At 43.1% G+C, this 26,243-nt stretch overlaps 1 protein-coding gene across 13 annotated transcripts in view; it reads right to left on the bottom strand.

Moving 5' to 3' along the window:
* mecom (MDS1 and EVI1 complex locus) overlaps window positions 1–26,243 on the bottom strand; it is a 133,586-nt gene that overhangs the window by 2,005 nt on the left and 105,338 nt on the right. For 2 of the 13 annotated variants that reach the window (XM_039787519.1, XM_039787623.1), the window contains exons 3-17: window positions 25,371–25,505; window positions 18,245–18,347; window positions 17,983–18,096; window positions 17,308–17,419; window positions 16,993–17,140; window positions 16,662–16,842; window positions 12,183–13,575; window positions 11,834–11,924; window positions 10,164–10,190; window positions 6,067–6,233; window positions 5,753–5,830; window positions 3,928–4,097; window positions 2,555–2,699; window positions 349–594; window positions 59–239 (exon numbers count right to left, since the gene is read on the bottom strand). In XM_039787519.1, the coding sequence (XP_039643453.1) occupies window positions 59–239; window positions 349–594; window positions 2,555–2,699; window positions 3,928–4,097; window positions 5,753–5,830; window positions 6,067–6,233; window positions 10,164–10,190; window positions 11,834–11,924; window positions 12,183–13,575; window positions 16,662–16,842; window positions 16,993–17,140; window positions 17,308–17,419; window positions 17,983–18,096; window positions 18,245–18,347; window positions 25,371–25,505 (3,291 nt within the window). The remainder of the gene's footprint in view (window positions 1–58; window positions 240–348; window positions 595–2,554; window positions 2,700–3,927; window positions 4,098–5,752; window positions 5,831–6,066; window positions 6,234–10,163; window positions 10,191–11,833; window positions 11,925–12,182; window positions 13,576–16,661; window positions 16,843–16,992; window positions 17,141–17,307; window positions 17,420–17,982; window positions 18,097–18,244; window positions 18,348–25,370; window positions 25,506–26,243) is intronic. The other 11 variants (XM_039787537.1, XM_039787574.1, XM_039787596.1 and 8 more) reach the window with 11 other exon arrangements.

The following is a 26,243-nucleotide window of genomic DNA, read 5'->3' as shown; positions in this document are numbered from 1 at the left end:
TATGTTCATTGGTAGGTAAACAGGCGTGCATGCATGTGAACTTTCAATGTTCTTTTACCTGAGACTTAGATTTCCTAAAAAGTGGCTGTTTGACTGTGTCAGTCAGAGAGGGGGAGCCAAACGATGCGTCATCCTCATCTCCATCACTCAGCTCGCTCTCCTCCAGCTTGCGCATCTCTGAAAAGTGACGGATATGATCCAAGGCTGAGTAGCCACTCTGCTCCTGCTCATCCTTATACCTGAAGGTCAAGCATAAAATACATTAAAATAAGGCAATTTCTAGATACTTTTGATTGCACATCATCATTTACACAATGTAAAATTCTGTTTTAGTTGCGTCGAATTTACCTCCTAGGAGAGGTTTTGCAGTTGAGGTTCAAGTCGTTGGGTCCACTGAAGTCCATTTCGTCTTCTATGATGTCATCACTGAGGCTGCTAGGAAGCACTTCGTCTTCCTGTTTCCCAGGGGTGTTGCTAGACTCTTCCGCTTCTTCTTCATCAGCACCAAGCTCCTCCGCATCCTCATCTTCCAGGTCACGCGACCCATGGCTGGCCATCATTGGCTTCTCTTCTTCAAATGGACCGCCATTTAACCTGCAGACCAGGAACATCGATTAGATCAATACAGCTTGATAAAGTAGTACATTTTAAGGAGGAATAAATTACAGTGATATCTCCCTTAATAGCTGTGCCCTTTTATAAATAAACTCATTTTATGTTTAAGAAAGTAATCAAGAAATTAAGAATTCTTCTGGTGCTTGTTAAATAAGTTACATAATGAATAATACATATGTTTAGCACATACTGTATACTGGATGCAGTCTTTTGCCTTTTGTTTTTAGTTTCCTACACATTCTTGTGAGAATTGTTTCTCTTTATAAACAAAAACAAGCATATGGGATAAAGAGCAGATGGATCTGAGGCAGGACATGGCAGCTGAGATTGAGAGAGCCGGAATCCCGTTTGTCATCGAGGCTCTGGAGCCCCTTTGGGCAGAGCAGCATTGGGTTGATCGTAGCAGCACTTAACTGGAGTGCTTCGCCTCTCTCCTTGTTTATTTTCCTTACTATCTCGTATTCATCTAATAGGCAAAATATTTAGCTGACAGCCCCATTTGGTGGGAGAGTTATGAGAGTGTTGCCAACCGGCTCATTCCTCTATCCCTGCGGAGCGAGAGAGGGCGAGCTATCCAAACTGCCTGAGTCTTAATCTGTCCCTCTGTCTCAGCGCCACAGGAAACCACCATTTGGTAAATCATCTGGAACCACATTTAGACTGATTCACTAATTACACTCTGGGACGTCTTTCGTCAGCCCCCAAAAATGCCATTTCTCGCACAAAGGATTCGGAGGCGAGGACCGAGAACTGGACGCAAAGAAGATAGGAAACAAAACACATCAAGCACATCACCACATAATTGTAGGGTGCTTATAAACAGGATACCTGCACTGGATTTGTTAAGAGATGCTTTTGAGCGTGCAGTGACTTTAGAGGAAGCGGAGAGAGGAAATTATTGCAGATTACCTTTTAGCACATACAGTATCTACATCATCATTTCTCTTTTATCAGCAGCTGATAATATTGTGCTTTGGACAGAGCATTCCACTGGGATGGAGAGTTTGAGGCCAAAAGGTATTCGTGCTTGCAGGGCTGAGAAGAGGGACTCACTCCAAAAGAGAGAGCTCGAGCTCCGTGATTAAGAAAACAGATTCACTAATTACACTTTCAAACGTGGTAATTTGCTGGGGATAAAGTATCTATCAGAAGTAGTCAGGAGCACAGCACTTTGAAAGGAAACACGGGCCGACCCTTTGACCCCACCCCCTCTACCCTCTTCCTGTAGGCAGACATGTTGGTTCCAGATGTGGTGGGCTAACTGCTGCACTCCCCCTCCTGCTTCTCTCCCCATCCCTCTGACGCTCTACCGCCCCGGTCCTGCTCTCACAGGCCTTCTGCACAATCATACACCAGTCTGCGAGATCTCTATCCGCGCTCGCAATCTGCCCTGTGATCACACCAACGTGAGGCACGTGAAAACAAACTCAGAGACCTGAGCAGACCTCTCAACTGCTATCCGACCTGATCACAGCTCCAAGAATTTATTTGCATAATGCTCAGACGTAGTTGCATGCACACAGATATCTGTTCGTACGTGTGGCCGAAAGGCAAGTGATATAAGGAGCTCCTGCTGTTTCCAAAACCTGCCATTATCTTAAATGTCATCACAGATGATTGCTCTTTACTAAGGACCTCTGAGCATGATGTTATTATTAACAAGGGCTGGCTGTGTGGTATAAAAATGCAAGTTTAAAATGGGCTGATGGCAGTTGACCCATTATGTATCCCTATTCAAGCCTGGAGAGTCCTTTCAAAGTCCAACAGTCCTGATATAGAGACAATAAATGGTGGTAATGAGGGCCAGGGGCCTTTTTCAGGAGGCCTCATTTGTCCCTGCTGCAGAGATGTGGTGGGTGAGAAGCCTGGATGATATTTGCCTATAACCATCTTGTTAAGCGCGAAACAGAGGCCTCAGAACACATAAAACTGTGCTTACCCTTCCTCAGAGGGGTCCGGTGATGTCTGGTTCTGGCCTGTGTTGCTGATGAAATTTCTTATTTCATTAAAATAAGAGTCTTCTTTGTCATCCAATATGGCACTGCCACCGTCCAGTTCAGACTGTGGGGACGACATTGCAGTGCCTGCAGAAAGAAAAAATATTCCAGTTCTGATTCTGATATTTCAACATAATGATTATTGCAAATATGCATTTCTAAATGATGGCTGTGTCCATTAGAACACACGTTTTCATAGTTTATTAAATGATGTCGAGAACTCGTCATTCTGTATCTGCTAGTTCCAATGCTTTAATGGAATTACAATCAGTGAAATATTCATATCCAATATCCAATTTCTTCCTAGTGATTTAATTGTGGACCCATTACATCATAGGGGGAAAACTGTATTGTGCATCAGGTTCTACACATTTCAGTGGAATTCTCCATGACATATTTGGTATCTATGGAAACCTTGAGTTCTTGACTACAATTTAAAATTAAATCATGTGAATTTTGACAATGCTTGGCCACACAAAATGCATTTTTTTTTTTTATATATTATTTTTCCCTTTATTCAATAGTGACAGTGGATAGACAGGAAAAGGGGAGAGAAAGAGAAGATGACACGCAGCAAAGGGCCACAGGTCGGATTTGAACCCGGGCCGCTGCAAAGGACTCAGCCTACATGGGTCGCACGCTCTTACTGGGTGAGCTATAGGCCACCCCACAAAATGCATTTTTAATGTTGGACCTATCAAAGTGTCTTTGAGGTTTAAGCAACAACAGTTTTATTATTTTAACTACTGCATGATGAAACTGCTTTTCTGCTTATCAGTTTCCAGTCTATTATCATTGTGTTGTGGTTGGGGGAAACGCTTGGCAGATGATTGATTTTGCATTTGATAGAGTGAACATCGTGTCTGATTAAGTGAAAACCTCCTACAGTATGAGGACTGTTGCTTTCAGCTGTTGGCAAGGTGTCACTGCTTGTTCTGCAGATTTAGAAGTCAGAGTGATGCAACCTATCAAACCCATAAGCTGTGCTGCTGATTAAAGCAGCTCATTCAGATAAAAAACTATTTTGTGCTGTTGCAGAGGTAGATGACAGATTTATGTATTCTAATTTGTCAGCTTCTAAAATTGTTTCCAATCATGAGTACATTTAAAAAAAAAAAAAAAAATCAGCAGAAGGATTTATAAATAAAATGCATTGCTATGTAACAAATCAGCAAAGTAGATCTCATTTTCTCTGATGAAATATGGAAAGAGGAAAAAGAAAAATGAAACAGCTGAGAAAACTACAATAATTGTATTATCTAATAATCTTTCCACAATCTACAAAACCAGAAATGGTATGCTCAAGAATTCTCACCGGACAGGTTGCCATTCTCGTGCTTCTTGAGGTGACGGTCCAGGTTAGTCTGCTGACCGAAGCAACGATCGCACAAGTGGCACTTGAAGGGCTTTTCCTTGTTGTGGATGTTGCGAATGTGACGTTGCAGGTTGGAGGAGATGCTGAAGGAGCGGTCGCAGTATTTACACCTGCAGGAAAAGTGGAGGCCTTTCACTTAAAACTATTATGAAATGACAAAAACAGCAAAATACACAAGCTGCTAGTCATAAGTACGACTTTACTGCATAATGAATCAGGAGCCCGTAGTTTGTTCTGTGGGAAACATAATGGGATAAATAATGTGGGACACACACACACACACACACACACACACACACACACACACACACACACACACACACACACACACACACACACACACACACACACACACACACACACACACACACAGGCAGTCCCAGCAGTCCCACAGTCCCAAACATGATGGAGGAGCTTGTTTAAGGTGAAACAGCTCTGCCTCTTATCTCGAGCCAGCGCAATAAAATTGCATTCTTCCCTCACAAAATAAGCACGCAACAGATTTGGTTCTAGCCCTCCAAAATTAGAGCCTCTTGCCAAGTTTCTTCATGCAAAATTATACGAGAAGATTACATCTTTTCTTCGGGTGGAATTAGCTCGCTCGATTGGCTGTCCCTCAGGAACCCCCCGGTTATCTCCACAAAAAATTACAATAAACAGTGGTGATCTTTAATGGCATGCCAGCGTGTGGAGTGCAGGCTATCAGGCTGGGGCAGTAGAGGCCTGCGTCTGTCTTTCTCTCTCCCCTGTGGTCAGCAGGCCTCCTGCAATCTTTGGGCCAACATTCCACTACCTTAGTAACTACAAAGCAGAGCAGTGCTAGCCAGCGCTTACTCATTATCCAAATGTAGTAAATGTGCAAGATTCATTTTTACATGTGTACTGAGCTGCTGCTGCATTGTTACTTCTACCTCAGCAGCACCTGGAAAGAGAGGGAGGGCAGGGAGACTTTTATTACCAACGTTTCCCATGAAAAGGAAAATGCTGAGGAACTTTGCATGCATCCTTTGTCTTATTTGCCAACTAAACTATGATTCCAGAAAAAAAGAGCTTAATCTTGTGATAATCTTTTTGGTTGGCAAAAAGCCTCACTTGTTGTAGCCAGCGGGCTTGCAGATCACCTCGAGTCTGGCCTCATACGCACAAGAGAAATGACTACAGCTGCCGGGCCTGGACATCTGCCCGCTATCCTCATCACCCCAATTCTTCGCCAAACTTCCTCCTCTCAGCTCTGCTCTTTTACCAGCTCTGAGACCACCCCCCACCCTTTCCTGTCACCCTGGCGACAAACACCATTTTTCATCAGGCACATGATTTAGCAGCAGGATAATTATTCCAGGCTTTTAAGGCATAAGAAAACACACGTAAACTCTCTTCTAACTGTAGACAAGAATTCCCTGGGAAAACATCCATGAGCTGTTAACAAATGAGCTGCATCTCTCTGTCTGCTTGAGAATACCTTGTGAAAGCGTGGTTGCTGCTCTTACTCATATTTGAGGGGAGAGAAAAGTAGTTATTTACTGGGGAGTTAATGTGCTATTGTTATCCTATATAGCGTTGTATGGTGTGTATTCTTGGAGGATAGATGGAGGGATGGTGGCAAAAGGTGAGCGAGGAGGATGATGTTTAGCTGAAATGTTGCTGTTGGACAGTTTCAAAACTAAACACCCACACACACTTCTTCAACATATATACACACACAGACAACTCCAAGAGACAGTACATGTGTGTATGTGGCTCTTTAATTCCGTAGAAATAGTCTTACCTATACGGTTGCTCTCCTGTATGAGTCCTGAGGTGGCGGGTCAGGTTAGCAGAGCGTGGGAATATTTTCCCACAATATCTATAAAGGAAAAAAACGTATGGTTTAACTACATCACTTTAGTAATCTAAAAACCTGTACAATTCAAATATTAATAATCAAGGTAACAGCAACTTTTACTGTGACTACTGTAACAAAGGAGAAAAAAGTCTCCAATAACAATATCAAAACTATTTGCTATAGAGGAATGTTAATTTATGACCAACATGAAAGCTCAAAATTAAAATAATACATGTCACACCAGTTGCCGTAGTTACCTGCATGTGTAGCGCTCCTTGCCCTTGCGCAGCAGAGTCTCTGGAAGTGCAGAGGGTGGGGCTCTGAAGTCAAACATGGAGGGGACGGAGCGCAGCAGGTCACCAGACTCTGGCTTCAGGGAGCCAAACGTCTCCAGCTTCTCTGCCATGTTCTCGATGGCCGACATCTAAGGACACAGAGGAGAGGAAGGACAGAGGGAGGGGTTAGCACGGTGCTTAAGAACACACTGAATGCTCATTGTAGCATTGCAAGGGCAACATGCAAAGCAAACAAACTAATGTATGAGTTTTGAAAGCTGCATTACTTATCATGATCATGTCACAAAAACAATCTTGGACCAAACTGATTTGCATCAGAAACAAATAAAATATTATGCGTGAGATTTTACTTGTTTTTCTGATAATAAAAAAAAGAAGCTATTTTCTCAGCCTGGATAGTGTAGATAGCCATGTAGTTATACTGCAGGATGTGGTTGAATACCCTTTTTTTGTGATTGCAGGATGCAATAAATGGAAAAAGTAAAAAGCACTGAATAATTTAGACCAATATACTGTACTGGTAAGGGCAGACTGAAAGAATTACAGCAACCATACATGTCTACATTTGCTGTAAATGTCTTAATATCAAGTACAAATGCCAAATATTTGATATATTTGATTCTTCTCTACTGTTAAATGCTTCTTAGCGAATATATCATTTTCTACAAAAATGTGTTAATATCTTTGATTTGTTTGATTGACGAGCCTTGTTTACAGGCATCAAATCAGGTGAAACTAAGTGAAACAGATATTGGGAGCATTCTTATTATGACGTTCATCAATGATTCATGAATCACAAGGTTAAATCCCTGGTACAGTATCTGTGCATGGCAAGTACATTTGATACTGATTCATAACTTTGTAGTTAGTATCTCACACACACACACACACACACACACACACACACACACACACACACACACACACACACACACAACACACACACACACACACACACACACACACACACACACACACACACACACACACACACACACACACACACATAGGATTAAGGACTGCAGCCAATCTACTAATGAAGCTGAACATTTACTTTCATCAGGTTTTCTCCGAGGAGATATGTGGACTTGTCAGTTGGTCTGTGTGTGTGTATATGAACAAGAAACTATGTGCCGCATGGTGGCCGTAGTTGATTAATTGCCATCAATGTGTGTGAAAGAGAAAATATATGTATGTGTGTGAGAGAGAAGAATGTATCTGTAATGCATTTGTATTTGTGAGAGTGTGTAAAATATGTGTGCTTAAAGGCATGTGCGTAGTATGCGAGTGTGACTGTAGGTGCTTAGTGTGTATCTGTGTGTTGTCAGATACATGTCCGTGTGTGTGTGTTTGTGTGTGTGTGTGTGTGTGTGTGTGTGTGTGGCAGAGGAGTGATTCATGTCCACTGCTGGGCTGTAAACTATTCTGTGCACAATGCGGGCAGACAGCACATTCGTCAATATGAAAGATGTTGACATTACTGATCAAGGGCCAGACATGGGTAATAATGATATCGCTGTGCTGAGAAGGGCGGGATGGGGTAGGAGCGGGGGCTGGAGGGGGAGTGAAGGGAGAACTAGAGGGAGGGGCGGGGGTGAGGGGGTCCCAATAGGCCGCAGGGCCTGTCAGCCCATCTCACACACACACACACACACACACACACACACACACACAAACACACACACACACACACACACACACACACACACACACACACACACACACACACACACACACACACACACACACACACACATACACACAGAGGAGTCCCCCCCCCCTTTTTTTTTAAAGGGGCCACACAAATTTGCATTATTTTGCGTGTATTGAATTTTCAGCCTGTTTCTTATTCTTATTTCCATACGGCAACAAATCAATGGTGATTCGGGTCCTCCACCAGAGCCCTGCTCCGACTCTGACATTTCATCTCCTGCTTTCACCCCCTGTCACTCTCAGGCTTCACGCCAAGATGGAGCAGACCAAGGGAAAAGAAACAGAGGAAGAGAATCGGAGAAGAAGCATGATGAAGGACTAGACGATAGGGGAGAAGAGTGGGAAGGAAGAGGAAAGAAAGAAAGAAAGAAAGAAAGAAAGAAAGAAAGAAAGAAAGAAAGAAAGAAAGAAAGAAAGAGAGAAACAGGGCCCGGAGAGAGAAGGGCTGATGGATGATGGTGGAGCCTGGTGTTGGGAGCGGCTGATTAGGAGTGACGGCCGAGTGTAAAGTTCCTGCCGCAGCCGTCGACGTTCCCACTGAGGGAGGATGTGGAGTGTCAGGTCCGTTTGATTATGAATATGCCAATGCTGCATGCCATGAATCAAAGGCAAGAGAGAGAACAGAGCCAGAGAGAGAGAGAGAAAGAGAGAAAGGAGGGCGATGGATTGAAAGATAGGCAAGGGGTTGTGGAGAAGAGGGAGGTGAAATGCTTTCATATTTCTTATGAATGTGCACTGTGTAATTCATCGGGCTCTTTTCAGGCACCAGAGTGAATTCTCAGTTTGTCTGCTTTGCTCAACAAGAACCCATAACTCTCGGGAACATTAGGTCCCCTAAAGCTCTCGGCAGTATCGAGCCTGTCCGATAAGACACTTTTTAGAGCTGTAACTACTCTGTCCCAGCTCCATCTCCTGGGGAATTCTGATCACCACCTCCACCCACTCATGCTGCTGCACTTTATTAAGAGTTTAATCTCACACCTTTGGTCAACCTTTGCCTCTGGATCCTAGAAATGATGGCATAGTCCTTGTAATAAAAGAAATATATATCGGTATTTGACTGGCAGCATTAGATACTAGGCACTTGTCATTGGAATAGTGCTATGGCAAATGCAAGACTTAATGTTTTCTAAAAAAAAAAAAAGTAATGTATGTTAATATATTAACAATTAAGCTTTGTCCATGATTTAAAATGAATATTTTCATATTAATATTTTCCAGTTCAGTTTGAAATCACTGTTGCATGGCCCATGCTGGTGGAAAAAGAACATTTTATGCTTTGGCAGACTCTCTAAACGGGTCAAATACTTTGTTTGTAGTGGAGCAGTAAATGATTTACACATCCAATCCCATGGATTATGATGTATTTATGATTAAAAGTAGTAACATTGGTCTGCCACAAATTACACTTTAAAAACCCTCGTCCATTGAGCCTTTTTAATGGATGGTGAGCCAGGTTCATTAGGCCACTGTTTGACAATGCTGTGTGTGTGTGTGAAATGTTCGACTTAAAGAACAAGAGGATAAATGGCTCCACATTTTGCTCTAAAGTAATTTTTCAAAGGTTTTATAACCCCCCTACTTCATATAAGCAACCCCCCTGACCCACACACACACATGCACCTCACAAAACCCCCTTGTCCGTCCCCCCCGGGCAGTATGTGTGTGTCTGTGAACTTGCTTGTTGCTGTAGCGTCGCTCTGGGACCAGCAGTTGATTGGCTATCTTCAGATGTCAGTGATGCTGTGAGGGCCTTAATTAGTGAGATGCATTCTCAATTGTTGATCTTTATCGGGAACCAGATGTTTGGAGGGAGGCACTAACCCCCCAGTCCCACCGCCAGTGTCCCAAAGAGACTGTTACCCTTGCACTGATGTAAAGCAGCCCCCCTCAACACCACCCTCCATCCAAAGTCATCCCCCCAATGCCCATTTGCAAGAGCCCTGCTTCATTTTCCAAATAAGCAAACATATATTCAGAGCTGCTGAATGGACACGGAGTAGCTCGGCTGGAAATCCCCGCTTAAATCCCTTTATGTGAATCAGAAAGGGGATATGTCTAGATGTAAACACATCAAAAAGCAAGCCTCACATACTCAAGGGGAATTACTACAAAATAATATAATATTATGTACAATATAAACATTCAGATGAAATTTCTTTATATAAGGCCAGAAACAGACAGACAAGTCCAGTCATTGCATGATGGTGATGGGCTAAAGCCATGCGAATGCTGGGTGATGTCAGTTGTAAACTGATATGCAGCCCATGCATTAATTCGGAGATGGGGTCTGTTTGGTAGAGATACAGACACATGGCAGTATTGTAGGTTAAAGAGGAACTTACCCAAGTTCTCTGATCTGGCAAACGAAACTGAGGGGCGGAACAGAAGGAAAAAAGAAAGCAGTCAGAACCAGGAAGTGGCGCATGAATCAACAGTTTTTGATTGGACACACATGGGTACAGAGGGAAAGATGGATCCCGATGTGATTAACTTTAAATGAGCAATGAGCTGCCTATCTGCAAAGTTATAGTGCTGGAATTATAGGAGGCTCTAATAGTTCCCAACACTTCCTGGTGTTCAATAAGCTCATTATAGCAGGCCACAAATACAATGCCAGTATGTAATCTAAGCCAGTATTGCTTAGCAGTAAAATATCCTGCCAGGAAATAAAAAACTGAATCACTGAAGGTTAAAAAAAAAAAAAAAGTTCCAGTCCCCTCAACTTTGCAACCTCTTTTTTTGATATATGGCTCAAGAGTGAGTCAGGTGACTGAAAACAACCCCCCTGAAAAGTATACAGAAGGGCCCCTTGGCTTGTCTGGGTTAGAACCACCCGGGTCTGGTGTTTCTGGGAATGATTTGTGAGTCCAGACATCATAAAGTCATAAAGATGGCCTAAGCACTCTGTTAGTGTTTCTACTGATAGGACACCTCATTAAGGCGTGTGGGACGGCCATGTGACTGCTGCAGGCTGAGCCCATGCAGCAGTCTGGACAGGGGACATAAATCAGACAAATGAAACAGCCTGTAAAAACCAGACCTGAAACGGCCAGAAAAGAGGAAAAAAAAAATCATATGCCTGAGAAAGTGGTGTTTTCACTTTCCGACGGACCGTTCTCACCCGCGGGGGAAGATTAAACAAATGAACGTCAATGCAACACATTATAGACACACGTACGCATACACCCGCATGCGCGCGCACACACACACACACACACATACACACACACACACACACACACACACACACACACACAGACACACACACACACACACACACACATACACACAGTATATATACATGTATGGAGTCTGACACTGGAAATAATGGCACAGAGAACCCAGGGGCAGAAATCATTGCTTTAAGAGCATATCATTTTTTATATTGTAATCAAAGACATGTTATGGGAAGACGTGTCAGAGCGTGCCCTTTCTCTCTGCCACATCTGTTTCAGATAGCCAACAATGGGCTTAACAGGCAGTAGTTTGGATAAGGCTGGAGCCACATACTAATCCCGATTAATCCGGTTCGGTCAGCCTTGGACAATCATTCTGAATTAGAGTTCCTTATACAAAGAGTCATAAAAATATCTTAACTGTTTTAACGCCATGCTGCTGTCACATTTGTAGATATGGGAACCTACGTAACATTGAACTCGTAACAGTGATGTTGTCATGGTTACATGACAACATCACTGTTACATCATATCACAACTGTTACTGTTACATCATATCACAACTATCGTGAATTCTAAAATGCACAGAACTGACCAAGAGCTAAGCAAGACAAATTAGGGCTGTTGTTGCCTATTTAATCAATCTAGGCTCAATAAAGGCATCTAAGGTAAACTTTAAATTAAATAAACAGAATAACAGTCAATAGGTAAACATGTATAGTTGGACTGATGAGAATATGTGATTTAGTTCAAACAAGGTGTGTGCCATTTTATTATATTCCTTCTAAATGCCCCAGGTTGTCCCAGTTCCCGCTGAAGCCACAGTCAGAACCTACCTGTGGATGGAAGAGGAAGCCTGGAGCTGGCCGCATGTACTTGTCTTTCAGACTCTCAAACGGGTCGCTCATTCTCCTCTTCTCAACCCTGCTAATAATAGATTTCTCTTAACGCATGTACAGCAGCAAATATTGGTGCACTTACATTCAGTGTTACAAAAAACATACAATAAGCAATTACATGACAGTAAATTACACCAGAAGAGTTTTAGCAGTATGAAAACTTCTTCACACTCTTGCATAATACAATGTGTAACAGCAGTTAAGTTTGTTGTTGTGTGTACACACGATGTAAAACAGCTGTAGTGACTTGAATTGTGGTTATGTAAGCTACTGGGAATAACAATACCTGTAGATGGGGTCCATGAAGAAAGGGGTGGGCCTGGCATGTTGTAAAGAGGAGTCAGCTTTTGGGATCTCCACCACTGCCTTCTCCTCGTCATACCCCAGGTTATTCTTTGTCTCCTCCTCTCTTGGATTGCCTCCACGGCCCCTAGATCCCAGGCTTAGGTCTAGCGGCTGATCCTGACCAGTGGAGTGGGAGGCCCCTGGTTTGGAGGCGGCAAATGTGGCAGACTTCTCCTCCTTCTGCTTAGTAGTGAGGTCAAATGGTGACTCGGATGAAGATTTGCCCTGGGCCTTCTTGCAGTCATCTGCCTGAGACTGTGGCTCGCCCTTCGGGCCTGGAGGTCTGAGGTTCCTATCTGGAAAAGGGTAAACTGGAGGAGAGAAAGCTGGGAAGAAAGGCAGGGGGAACATGGAGGGGTAGGGCATGGATCCGACCTTCTTGTCCTGCAGGCCAGCCAGCCCTGTGGAGCCAAAGTACTTCTCAGCAATGGAGGCAATGGCCTTAATAGAGTCATTAACAGCCCCTGTAACGGCTGTGTGCTCGTCCAGCGAGGATGGGATGAGGGAAGGGCCTGGAAAGTCTTTAGCAGCACTGCTGCCTGTCAGGCTGGGGCTCTGGGGGCCTCCTTCACTGGCCTTCCTCTTGGGGCCTTTGCCATTTTCTCGAGTAGCCCCCCTCTCCCTCTCACTATCCATGTCACTCTCCATCTCGGAGCCTGATGTGCTCTCCAGATCACTTCCACTGGGCGTGCTGACATCGTCCAGGTCACTGCTCTCGGACTGGTCACTCTGCTTGTTCCGCTGCTTTGTGGAGGATGAGGAGCTCTGGGTGTGGAGCTCGGAACGTGGCATCTGGTTTCCAGGTGCACCACTGTCTTTACGGAGAGCCTTGAGGAGCTCTCGGGACTCCTGAAGTCCAGGGCTTGGAGGCAGCAGTGGACTCTTACTCAGCTCTGCACCAGGCCCAGCAAGAGGTGCATGGGCTGGTTGTCTGACAGGAGAGGTGGCAGGAATGAGCGGTGGCCGGTGGTAGAGTCCAGAGGGGAAGAGGCCAGGGAAGCTGAAGGGAAACGCTGGAGCAGCAGGAAAGGTAAGCCCGCCGTGGTGGCGACTGGCCCCAAAGTAATCAGCCAGCCCAGCACCGGTGTGGCCCATCGCCAGAGCCGATTTGTCCAAGCCAGGGGCGCCAGGGAGTGGCATACCCTGGGCAAAAAGTCCCCCTGCTGTGAAATGGTTTTTCCCTTCACAGAAGCGACGGTGCTTGTTGAGGGATGATGTGGTGCTGAACATCTGCCCACAGTCCTTGCACTTGATCTGTGTGCGGCAGTCAGCGTGCATGCGTTTGTGGCGGCACAGGTTAGAGAACTGGGTGTAGGACTTGTGGCATACCTCGCCTGCAGGGACACAGAGACAGACATAAAACGTATCAGTACACACCGACCCCCGCCACACACACACACACACACACACACACACACACACACACACACACACACACACACACACACAAACATACACACACAGAAAATAACATCACATGATATGACATCTCTAGTTAACAAGCTTCAGGCTGGCTGAGGCAAAGGCAGAGGAAGTACAGTATGAATAGAATGCTTGTGTTCCCGTCAATACTGACAACAGTTTTCCAGCGAAATAAGGAGAGGTGTGTCCAGATCCTGGCATTGTAAGGGAATCTGTTTGGTTGACGGTGTGAGTCATTTGCTGCCACTCATCACCTGCACATCAAACTAAATTCCCAGGCATCTCCAGCCCCATTGTCCTCCCAGGGACGCTCCCAGGGAGTCCATAAACAATCACACACAGACACTCACACGGACATGCAGGCACATTCACAAAATATTCACATAACACAGACATACAGATACACACACATTCTCTGCTGCATGCAGTACAATGGCTCTATTTTAAGTTTGTGAAGGAAGCAGAGTTGAATGAATCCTATCCTGCAGTCCGGTTCCCAGGGACAGGTCTCACGTCCTCTACTGCCCCTCTTCCCCCTCCGGGCCTCTCTGTCACCCCCTCACCTTGTCCCCATTGCTGGGTCCCTGTCGTCCTGCACTAAGTGACCTTCCCACAGTCAACCCCTGTTTGCATGTCTGTCGCTCTGTATGACCCTGGATGACATACAGTGGCAACACCCGGTCCTGAGACAAAACTTCAATGTCTGACATTATCTATCGCCATTATGAGTCTGTCAACATTATCTACTACCAATGGATGATTAGTTTGAATTGACAAAGTACTAGTAGCCAAGTACTTATTGTTTCCCCATGCTCTTTTCTCTTGCTATTCTAATAAAACTCAAGAATACAATTTCTGAAAGAGGGGCTATGTTCTACTTTGTTGGCCCCCATCTAAACTAAAGGATATTTTGCAGATCAGCTACGCTACAGATGATGTTTCAATAGAACTTTGATCATCCGACAATATCAGAAAGCTGTTAGAAGCAGCTCTGGATGATTGATTTTGCTCACATTGTTATGAGATCTTCAAAACGAGGATAAGGAAGTAGTTAGGCCCACACTGTGATTACACATCTGCATACTTTGGATGCCTTCCAGCCACAAGGTGCACAAGAGGCAATTTAAGGAGATGGAGAGGAAGAGCGGGAAGAAGTATTGTGGAAAGATTTAAATAAACAGCCCAGAGGAACGCCAAATGGGAATGCTCGAGCCAAGAGTAAATGTAATCTTATGAAAAAAAAGTCTAATTTTAATGAATAGACCCAGAAAACTAACTTGAAACGAATTGTATTTGTGGCTTGGCTTTGGCGGACACAATCAGGGTAGAAAGGTAGTTGAAAACATTTTGAAAACATCTGGGAGAAACAAAATGAAGAGTGCCTGATTCCTTTGATTTTGTCATTTCCTCTCTGTAAGCTGTGCATTTGTCTTGCAACACAGATGAAAAGATTAGGGAACTGAATCTGAATACTTTTCAATTGATTAAAAAGAATCAGTTTGAACTGAGGCTGTAGACATTCACAGTGAGGTAGGTAGTATGTCTACTTAAAAAACATAAAAAAAATTTGGTTAAATAAAAGGTTGTATCATCGACAGAATGGCTTAATTACTTCTAATAGTCAACAAGTAGTTATTCAATCTGTCCACTCAGCGTGTGTATATGGAGTAGCTGCTTCTATCGCTCTCTCTTTGTGTGTGTTTTTACAAGTATAGCCACATGGCCTGAGCAAAAAAAAAGCCCGGCGCCATAAATCATGTAGTGACATTTACAGACTAACAACACACACACATGACACATGAGTGTGCGATCTGATTCACTACACGCGTGTATTCGTCAGCTCTTAATAAACTGAAATAAAATATTATAAACACATTCCTGAGAAGAGAGCAGTGGCAAAGTGGTGGCTAGCTCAGTGTCGAAATGAATAACCTGCAGGCCTGAGTGCTTCACTTTCATACAGTAGAGAAGCTCTGATACACACACATCCTTGACACACTGCGTGCGCTAACATACAAACAGAATCACGTGTGCATACAGTACAACGCTGAACAAGAGAGAACTCACACAAACAAATACTTCGGACACACACATGGCCTCTCCCAGGCAGAAGTCATGTTTTGTCTTTTTTACACAGCCATTAGTTGTTTTTAAACCTGCATATTTTCTCCTGATTACAGCAAATGGACTCCTATTCGGAGGGAGCACAGGGAAGAGGGCTGTACATGTGGTTGCTATTTGTGAGGAATGGTGCATGTGGCGGAGGAAGAGAGGAGAAGAGAGTGGAGTCAGAGGTCTTAAGTGGAGATGCAGTCACTCTAGCCTATGTATTTATGTGTGTGATAGTGTTAATGTGTGTTTGTTTGAGCAGGAGAAAGGGTGTGTATTTGGTGTGTGTACAGGTTCATGTGACCTTGTGTGTGTGTGTGTGTGTGTGTGTGTGTGTGTGTGTGTGTGTGAAGGGTCAGGGAAAGAGAGACGGGGCAAAGGGTGAAGGTCATAATGCTTTAGGGGAAGGAGATCAGATCTGCGGTGGGAGGTGGTGGAAATGTGAAAGGTCACAATGTGTTTGGGTCTTGCAGGAGTTAGCATTTACTGAGCAGCGGGGGAAAAAAAGTGTGAGAGAGAAAGCAACGTTAGCTGTGGCGTCAACAGCAGGTGAGGCCGGGTCACTGTGAGAGGCAACAGTAAGGTTAGAGTCAAATTACATGCTAGTTTAAAGGCTGTTATCACTATATCAGCACTGTGTGAGAGTGCTGATGCAGATAAAACTGCATCACTCTCGTCTTAAAAAAGTAATCCTACTGCCACCCTAAACACAGCTACTATATAATCTCATGGGTGATTCCTGTAGAACATGTACTGTACATGACTCTGAGAAGAAGCTGAGGAAGAATAAAAATGTAGTTTTGCAATAACATCACAGTTGTTCTATCAAAGGCAAGTCACAAGCATATTGTAATTATTATTATTATTATAACGTACTGAGGAGACTTACATAGGTAGGGTCTTAGTGACTTACACATGAAGGGCTTGACACTGCTGTGGATGTGCTTATGCTGCTTGAGGCCTGAAGACGTTGCGAACGTCTTGCCGCAGTCAGAGCAGGCGTGGGCCCGCGCCCCAACGTGCTGCGAGCGGATGTGCCTCTGCAGGTTACTGGGGTCTGTGAACACCTGCTGGGGGAAGGAACCATACAAACACACAGGGGAGTTACTATCTGCTTCTACGAACAAGAGAGTAATACAAATCTCCAATAACGAAAAAGCAGACACATGGACAAACTCTGCTCATTAATTCAAAATCCCCTCCAAGAGTCATCACTCTACCTTTGAGCAGTTTTCACATTCATAGTGCTTGCCACTGTCATGCGACATCTGATGTCGGATCAGGTTTGATTTCCAGTTGAAGGCCTTGGGACACTGGTCACACTTATATTCCCTATCCTCAGAGTGGGACAGAGTGTGGGCCTCCAGACTGCAGGAAACACAGAACATAGAAAAACAACGAGGATTTAGACATTTGTTTTGTGTCATATGGGTGTCTGAAGATTCCAGCTCTACATCTGTACTGATCAAGATGAAAATTAGACAAAGCTTCCCATACTATACTATGTGTTCTGAATGCCTCAACTATTCATTTACCTCTGGACATCGGGGAAGACCTGGTCACACTCCTTACACTCGTGTAGACCATGGGACATGTGGAGGGGTCGCATGTCTTGAGGTTCCTGGGCCTGCAGGTCACTGTCCCCTCCTAGATACAAAAGATAAAGTAAAGCAAGAAGGCAGTTTAAATTGATGAAAAAAAATATAATCCAATGTTATGGTATGGGGTTTATCCACAATTTGTATGTCAAACATTTTTCAAAATTCAAACAGCCAAGGACTGCAGGTTAATTTAAAATGTAAACTTTGTACAGTGTTGAGGTTTGTTTGCACCTGTTCCATTACGTAGATCATATGGGGAAAATATCATGATTTGCATTGCCGCAGGCCCTGGTCAATTACTGAGTCTGAGTGGTCCAGTCTCGTACAGTTTACACTGAATCTCTTGTTACTAATCTGAAGTCTTGGACGAATAATGTGGGATATTCTTCACTGCATTAACTGTTGTCATTTAGCTCAGCAATGTTCTAAATAAAACACAATTGATGCCAGTTTGTAGACTCTTCTTTCCTCAGTGTCATTGTTGTATGATCTCAATTTCAGTGGCTCATATACTCCCCATTTGGCTACACGTCCTTCTTGTCACTCTTCAGTACCAACTGTTTACAATGGCATGGAAATAGCCCAACTATTTAAAAACAAAAGTCAAACCTGGGTTAAGGAAAGAGGAGGGGGGCATCCCACACGGCTGCTTCTGGTGGTCCAGCAGCTGGTTGCGGGACTCAAAGTGCTGGTCACAGTCCTCACAGCGGTACTGCCTCTCCTCTGCATTATGTGAGAGAGAAACATTAGCATATCATGCATTTAAGTGAGGTGTAAGTGTTGTTCAGCTCTTTGCAATGGACAGAAATGTGTGTGTGTGTGTGTGTGTGTGTTTGTGTGTGTGTGTGTGTGTGTGTGTGTGTGTGCATACCATGAATATCAGGAGCCATGGTGTCACATGAATACTCCTCAGCCTTCATGAAAAGTAGCAGCTCTTCACCCGGGAAAATCTCACTGGTGACTTTGTAGAAGATCTGCAACACACACAAGGGGATTATGATTTAAATTTGGGTGTCTTTTATATCACAGCTTAATTACAAAGGTCAAACAAAACTGTATGGATCAACATAGTTTGCTGTGCTGAATTTGCCTTTTTGGTGTCTTGTAAAGACTTTGCAGCTGTTTTTGTTTTGTTTTTCATTTCTTCATTTTTTCATTGCCCATAACGGCATCGCAATGTAGGTGAAGCTACCAAATTTTGAAAGCAGCAGAAGTCACTTGGAGTTGCTCTTGGCGCTGTATATACATACACACACACATGCAAATTTGCTACACAATGCTTGTCATATTTGTACCACCACACACTTGGAGGAGACATATGCTTTACATGGAAATACACACACTCATTAGCTTGTAATTTACCATCATGTAAGACATCCATCTTCATGAAAACAACATGAAAGCACAAATCATACTGTAGAATAAATATACGGTCTCATGTTGTATACACACACAAAACTGGATTCTCTAGTAATACTTGTAGTAGGCAATACGCGCAAAATAAATGTGTGGAGAGCAAGCTTGGAAATGTATAGTGATAAACTGTAAAAACAAGCAAGCTGTTAAAAAAAGCATTCTACTAATTGAGTATTGTAGAGATTGATGAAACTTCCAAACAATGAGATCAATTAAGAACTAACACCACACAATTCCACCTTAATCCACTTATTTTCTAAAGCTTCAGCATTTCTAATAGTCATGGTGCTGATTTATCTGCATTCATTGCAGCTACATTACAGATTGATTGTGAAACAGTGTGTATTCGGAGGGGGTCAGTCATTTTAAAGAATCAGCTGAGAGACCCTGGGACTTTGGCGCTTCCCATGGACACACAATAGCCTTTCGCTGCAAAACAATCAGACATGGCGTTATTTTTGGCATGCTTTGGAGGTTTAACATATTAGCTTCCTCTGCCATGTCGATGTGACAATGATGATAGGGGGATTTATTAGAAATGCAATAGGGAGGGAGGGGGGCTTCTGGGAATGCATGGGTCACAGGTACACTGCTTATGGACAAAATTCCTGGCGAGGACTACTAGGAGACTAGAACCACATTGGCTCCACAGGGAGTTATGATAACTATCTTGGTCACAATAAAGATCATGATGTATTCTGTCGACTATGCTATAATTGTTTGTGTCATTGTTCTAACTTCTGGCAAATGATATAATACTAGATATGACGGTACCTTTTTTTATTATTTTGGGCTCCACTGTGACTCACTCAAGCACAAGAAGTTCCTAGACTGAAAGTCACTGAATAAAGGGTCTGACAAAGGCAGAGCACTTGCATGTCAATAACTGAGGAGCGATTGGTGCAAAGTAACCGATGCAGCTTTGTTGTAGCATGAAAGTATGATTTAAATTCAGGCATTAAAACAAAATCTAAGCAGCCAAGAAAGTCAGTAGGAGGGTGGCAGGCACTACAAGTCTGACTCTCATTACAGGGCTAAATCAGAGTCATTACAGTTATCCAGACCAGGAGAGACACATTACATATCAACCACCAAATATAATCCAGAAAATATTCTTGTTTTCATTTTTGCAGAATTTTAGATTTAAATCTTTTCATGAATTTAACTGCTCCATCGAGAACACGTTTGCCAACTTTTCTTTGTCGTTTTGGTGTCTGGTGCTGCACCCCCATTGTTTCTGAGAAAGAATAAAGGGAACTGAACGGTGAGGGTCATGACAGGAGCTTTAATCCTTGACATACCCTACTCCAACCTCTGACTACACCATAAACACACACATGCTTGAACATGGATGGAAGTTCATACATGCATGCATACACAAACAGACACACTCCTTCCGGTGTCCGTCACCTCTGTGAGCCCACGCAAATATTGTGATTTAGAAACAATCAAGGAGCAGTTCAAACAGACATGTGAGTCTGCAGGGATTACACTCTGAGAGACTGATACCGAGACCAAGGAGGGAAACTCTTTGGAAAGCTACCAGGGTGCGGACCAAGGCCTCTGAACATAAAAAATAATGGACACTGCCAAAACTACTTTGTCCATGAATACGAGAGTACAAGTTCATGGTAAAGTGCAACTAGAAGTCTATAATTTTAGTATGTTTCACAAATAAGAGGAGATAATTAAGTAACACATAGTGAGGAAGACAAAAGAGCCAGGTCAGTCTTTCAAGCCAGAAGCAAACATCCACTTTGCTGACGTGTCAGTGACCTCGGACCTCCCTCTTTTAGGGATCAATAAACATTTTTGTTGCTCTGTGTCTCTGTGCTCGCTGCACAAGATGACATGTTTTGGGGTAGTGTAAGTGCACACACGAGCAGGCACAGGAGGGCGATTACGAGTATGAGGGGAATTCCCCCAACAGCTCCACCCCTTCCCCGAGGGACGCCACAGATAAACAGTGAAAACACACACACACAAAGGCAGGGACTCACTCAAAAACAGAGGACGCAGTTTTTGAATTCTAGGGGGGTCTTCCTTAGCATGTCATGGACACACTAACAAAAACACATCAACACACACTGACTACCAGCAGTATGACAGTGGCTTAAAATACCAGGTCATTCTGTAGATAAGATAGCCAGGGGGTCTGAGTTCACACTGAGAAAGCAATCAGCCTCAGCATCAAGGCTATTTCTTACTTGTACAGAAAACAAAAACAACACAGAAGAAATGAATTTGGAAAATATTTAAACTATTGCTTCTTTGGTAATACACATCTTTACATTTTCACATTAATGCAATAGTTTTCTTCTGCTCTGCACAGGCTGCAGTAGTAGCCATGGAAACTAGTCCCCTAATTGACAGACCTTTATTGTCTAAAATATGTATTTTATATATATATATATATATATATATATATATACATACACTCTTTATGTATTATTTCTCCTTATGTACGTTCATTTATTCAACTCACTACTTATCTTACTCTTTCTTTCTCTCTCACTCTCTCCGTCAGCAGTTACAACGACGAGAGGATCAAAGGCCATAATGGGACTACTTGGTTACTTTGACACCATTAGTCATTAGCAGAGTAAACACAGTCACATTTTCCCCAGTCACACCCTGTTGGCCGACTCCTCGCTCACACAGAGCTCAATCGACAGGTATGCCATTCACTGACGCTGCTGTCCTGCCACAATGAACTCTCAGTCTGGGCGCTGCTCTTAGTGCGAACAATTTAAATCTCAAGCCACTTTAACATCTAAAAGCTATGGAAAAAAAAGGTTATACCTGTGGTTATCAGGGCAATGTACCGTACTTTTGGCAGTCACCATTACTTGGCTTCTACACAAAACCATTTGGCGACATAGATAGCAATAAAGAGTACGAGCACACAATGTGCAGCTGGTTCCAGCAAATTGGATGAACATAAGGAAGCCAACATGCCTGTATTCATGTTAGATCGAGTCAGCTGTGGGAAAGTGACCTTATGAGGAAGCAGCAACTGATCTAATGAACGACACATCGTCAATGTCACGTGGAAACCCTGCATCTCCAACATGACTTTTGGGGCATTTTAGTACTGTAACATCACAATAAGAAGCATCTTATGTAAATGGTCAGTGTTGGATGTAGAAGATCCCCCCCAGGACAGTTTTTACATGTGAAATCTTAATTTCTTAATTTAAAGTATGATCTATTTTTACAATATAATCTTGTACGTTTCTCGTGACTGAATAAACTCCATGCTGTAATCTCAGTGAGTTACAATCTCTTCATGATTTTACAGCCAGTGTATGTACATTGTGAATGACTGTCAGTGTTTTGCTAATATGCCCCTCAGCCACTTCATCCCACTCAATATTGAGTGAGAATCAATAGAGTGAATGAGATTAACGCTCATGTCCCTCTGCACTGTCTTATGAAAGGCTCTTCAGGGCCTCGTTGGATGATGTTAATTACACTTTTAATCCATTTTCCTTTCAATTGAATCAGTAGAGTGAGGAGCGCAGTGGAGGGGTTTTCAGCACTAATTGCCCTAATTATCTTAACGACAATACATGCTGATCGTGGAAGGATCTATGCAAGTAGTGCTCAGGCTGCGTCGTTCAGTTCAGTGCATCAGCAAACAAATGAGGATATCAGGGGAGCTTGGGCAGGGATAGTCGAAGGCTAAAGTTGGACAAAACAGCAGGTTGCAGGCCAAGGTTAAAAGACTTAATGATTACAAATTAGCTTAGCTGAGATTGTTTGTCATTCATTATTTTATCTTATATACTTTCAAAGAATTTTGTAAAATTCATCTCACTTCACATCATTTTCAGATCTCCTCAAAGAGACGTTTTTATTTGTAAAAGGACTGAATTCAAACCTACGCAGGCTGAATTAATTACAGATTTCATTGTGACTCTCAAACTGCGACACCTGCCATCTCCTCCCTGTCCATTATTTCCTGTTGCTTTCAACTCTGCAGTGTCAAACAGAGCAATAAAACAGAAAGGTCGTACAAATGAAGGCTGTCCTTGTTAAATTTAGTTAAAATACTGAATGTGCAGCTAATTCTAGTATTAAAGAAAAACAAAAAATATATAAACTGTAACTTTAATCCCATTAAATTCAAAAAGCCAGACATACAGTGACGCAATTTTTTAGAGCCATTAAAGTCACTCTCCAAATACCAGTTTCTAAATTTTAATTTGTGTTCCCTTGGAACGAGAGAATCTTTGTCGTTCAGATATGTGGGAAATTATAACTATAGAGAAGATTTCAAGACTGCATATCAGTATCAGTTGGAATGAGAGAATTGATTGACATTCTTTTTGCTAATTTTTGCAGCAGTTTATGCCATTGTAGTAGAGTTAACTGGATAGAAATGAATTGCGAGAGAAAGAGAGAGGAAAAGGAGAAGAGGGATACCAAACAGTTCCTCCAGTAAGCCAAAACAGGCTTTTTCCCCTCTCACTCTCTCTCTCTCCCAACTCATTCATTCCTCTCTCACTCCTTCACCCTCCTGAGATTGGTCATAAAGTTTTATGATAAACAGAACTGGGTTAGAAATAAGAGGACGACGGAGGCCCGTTTTAATACCACGCTGGCAGGGCTAAATTGGTGCTTGAAAAGAGCCAGGACCAAATAACGACCACCACACCTGGAAATTGCTGTCGTTGTGTGACATTGTCTTAAAATAAATCATGCAACAAGTCATCTCTGCTGATGGCATGGAGTGACAAGAGCTGTTTAAATTTAGTTCTGATGGGACGGTTTAACAGAACAAGTAATATGTAAGCCCTGGGTAGCTTGGCTTGTGGAAATCTGGTGATGGTACCCGTTGTGCGGCGGGTTTGTAATATGTGGTTTCAGGCTGGGTTTAGACTCAGCACTTCGCTGTGGCAGTAAAACCTGTTGGAATCAGGTACTGTGTGTTTTTAACATTTCCAGCTCGGAATGAGGAGCTTGGGGAGTCATCTGAACCGCAATGAACAATTCACAGTCCTGCAGAGCACACACACACACACACACACACACACACACACACACACACACACACACACACACACACACACACACACACACACACACACACACACACAATCTAAAAATCTGACAGCGACTATACAAGACCACCCCCTTTCATTCTATGCATTTTAACCATACAGACAGGCATTGTGAGACGCTACAGTGTGTTTTCAAAAACACTAATGTCTGCCGGAAGGCTTAAAGACGGCACATTGTGCTGTGTTGTGACAGTGTGTAATAGTTAACAATCGCCTCATCATAGCCATGTCCGTGACCTGTCGGAGCCTTACACAGCCACCCGAGCAGAACCACAGTGTTGACAGCGAGTCACACCTCGCGGAGAGGGCAGCTCAGGAAAGCTCTCTCTGCTTGTTTGTTTCTCTGTCTCTTTTTTAAAAGAGAGGGGGTAAGTACTTATGGAAAGCTTATCTTCTTCTTCTTTCCCATTTCCTATTCTGTTCATTAAAAGAGCATCCGCTCTCTCAACCTCTTCCTTCTTTACTAAGAGCGCATGAAGGGTAACTAAGACAGACATGTGGAAGAAGAACAGGAGATTTGTTCCTGAGAAGAGTTTTTATCTGTATGAAAAATGTTCTTACAGTTTACATGGCTACTATTGTATTTGGATCGACTTAATTAATACTCTACTGTCATGTACTTTTCACTGAAAATCGACAGGTGACACTCAACAAGTAATCTAGGTGGACCACCAGTGAGAAGTGATGACAAGCATGCAGGCTAGATTATGTTTTTTTATTTGGGTCAAGCTGTGGTATGCTCTATACACATGTCAAATGAAGTTTAGCCTCTTCTCTTCCTGCCTTGCTGTGCGTTTCTGTGTAGAAGAGGCGTCTGGCCATGGCATGACTGAGATGAACAGGCCCCCATGTGTGCAGCACGCACCTCTCTGCACAGCCAGGTGAGCAGCAAAAGGACTGTGACATTCCTGGCATATCTAAGAGTTTATATCGCAAGCGTGACTGGGAAGTGTGTGGAACTATCATCTCGGCGGGCAGCCTCTGATCCTGCCCTGTGGTCCTCGCACGGCAGAAGCCAGAGCACAATTACAGAAAGAAAACACACATACAGATAGCGAGGAGTCTCTGCAGTGCAGCGTGAGGGGAGAGCTGTGTGTGTGCGTGCGTGTGTGTGTGTGTGTGTGTGTGTGTGTGTGTGAGAACTGAAGGCAGGGTGGGCCAGCCGCTCATGGAACTATCTGACTTGGATCACAATAACACCTTTTAACACAACAGCACGCAGACAGGTCAACCATCGGAAAATACAGGAAAGCCTTCTGGCATTGGAGCTATGTTGAAAAAAAAAAGCAGTTTCAAAGATCTGAATGATTCTTAGTCGCACTTGATTCATCCAGCCAGACGGCAAGATTCAGGCACATCACCATGTGGGAGTTCGAAACCAAGTCATCCACATGTTTTCTCTCCCTCTCTCTCTCTCTTTCTCTTTCTCTTCTCTCTCCCTCTTCTTCAGATCATATTCATCTTGATTTTTGTTGAGGTTGTTCAGCCAGGCAGGCTGCGAGTGTCTCAACGTACCTGATCATCTATCTGGCACGCTGTCAGGTTATGCTGCTTGGCCGCAGGGGCAAACTGGATGTGCTTCAGCCAACTCCCGATATCTGGCTTGCTGGCATCCACGCAGAATTTTACATGGCCTGACCCGTCCAAGATCTGCAGAGAGAGAGAGAGAGAGAGAGAGAGAGAGAGAGAGAGAGAGAGAGAGAGAGAGAGAGATCAGACTTTGATCAGTATCAGCCCAGGTTACTGTGTCCAAACACTGACTAACCACATACCTCCCACAGAGAAATAAGACTCAAATGTTAGGAACTGCTCTGTCACACACACACACACACACACACACACACACACACACACACACACACACACACACACACACACACACACACACACACACACACACACACACACACACACACAATTTGGGAGAGTACAAGCAAAATCTATGTTAATCTAAAAATCCCTTTGTAATATATAAATGGTGGTATGCATGTATTTTATGAGGAAATCCCTGTGACTTTTGTTATTACCACAAAAATAATAACAATAAATTTAATAAAACTAAATAAAATGTCTAATATATCTGTGGCATTTATTTTTTTGTTCACCCCTGAGAAAGCTTTCAAGAAATTATGTAATTTCCATTGCAGTAATAAAAAAAATGTCATGTTTTTTTAGCAACAATAAATCAGTACCAATACAAAACTGTAGAGCCCCCGACATGTATAAATCAATTAATTAATAAGATAAGAAAATAAAACAAGGCTGCAAAAAATATGTAATGCAACAAATTCTGACTGATCAGTCTGGTAATATTTTGTTCATTAAAAACGAATTTTAAAATATGCTGCTAAATTATTCTGGATATAAACTGACTTCAGCTGACGTTTG

This window comes from Perca fluviatilis, chromosome 2, assembly GCF_010015445.1.
Source record: "Perca fluviatilis chromosome 2, GENO_Pfluv_1.0, whole genome shotgun sequence".
NCBI classification, from domain to species: domain Eukaryota; kingdom Metazoa; phylum Chordata; class Actinopteri; order Perciformes; family Percidae; genus Perca; species Perca fluviatilis.
This window is presented reverse-complemented; position numbering and strand designations above follow the sequence as displayed.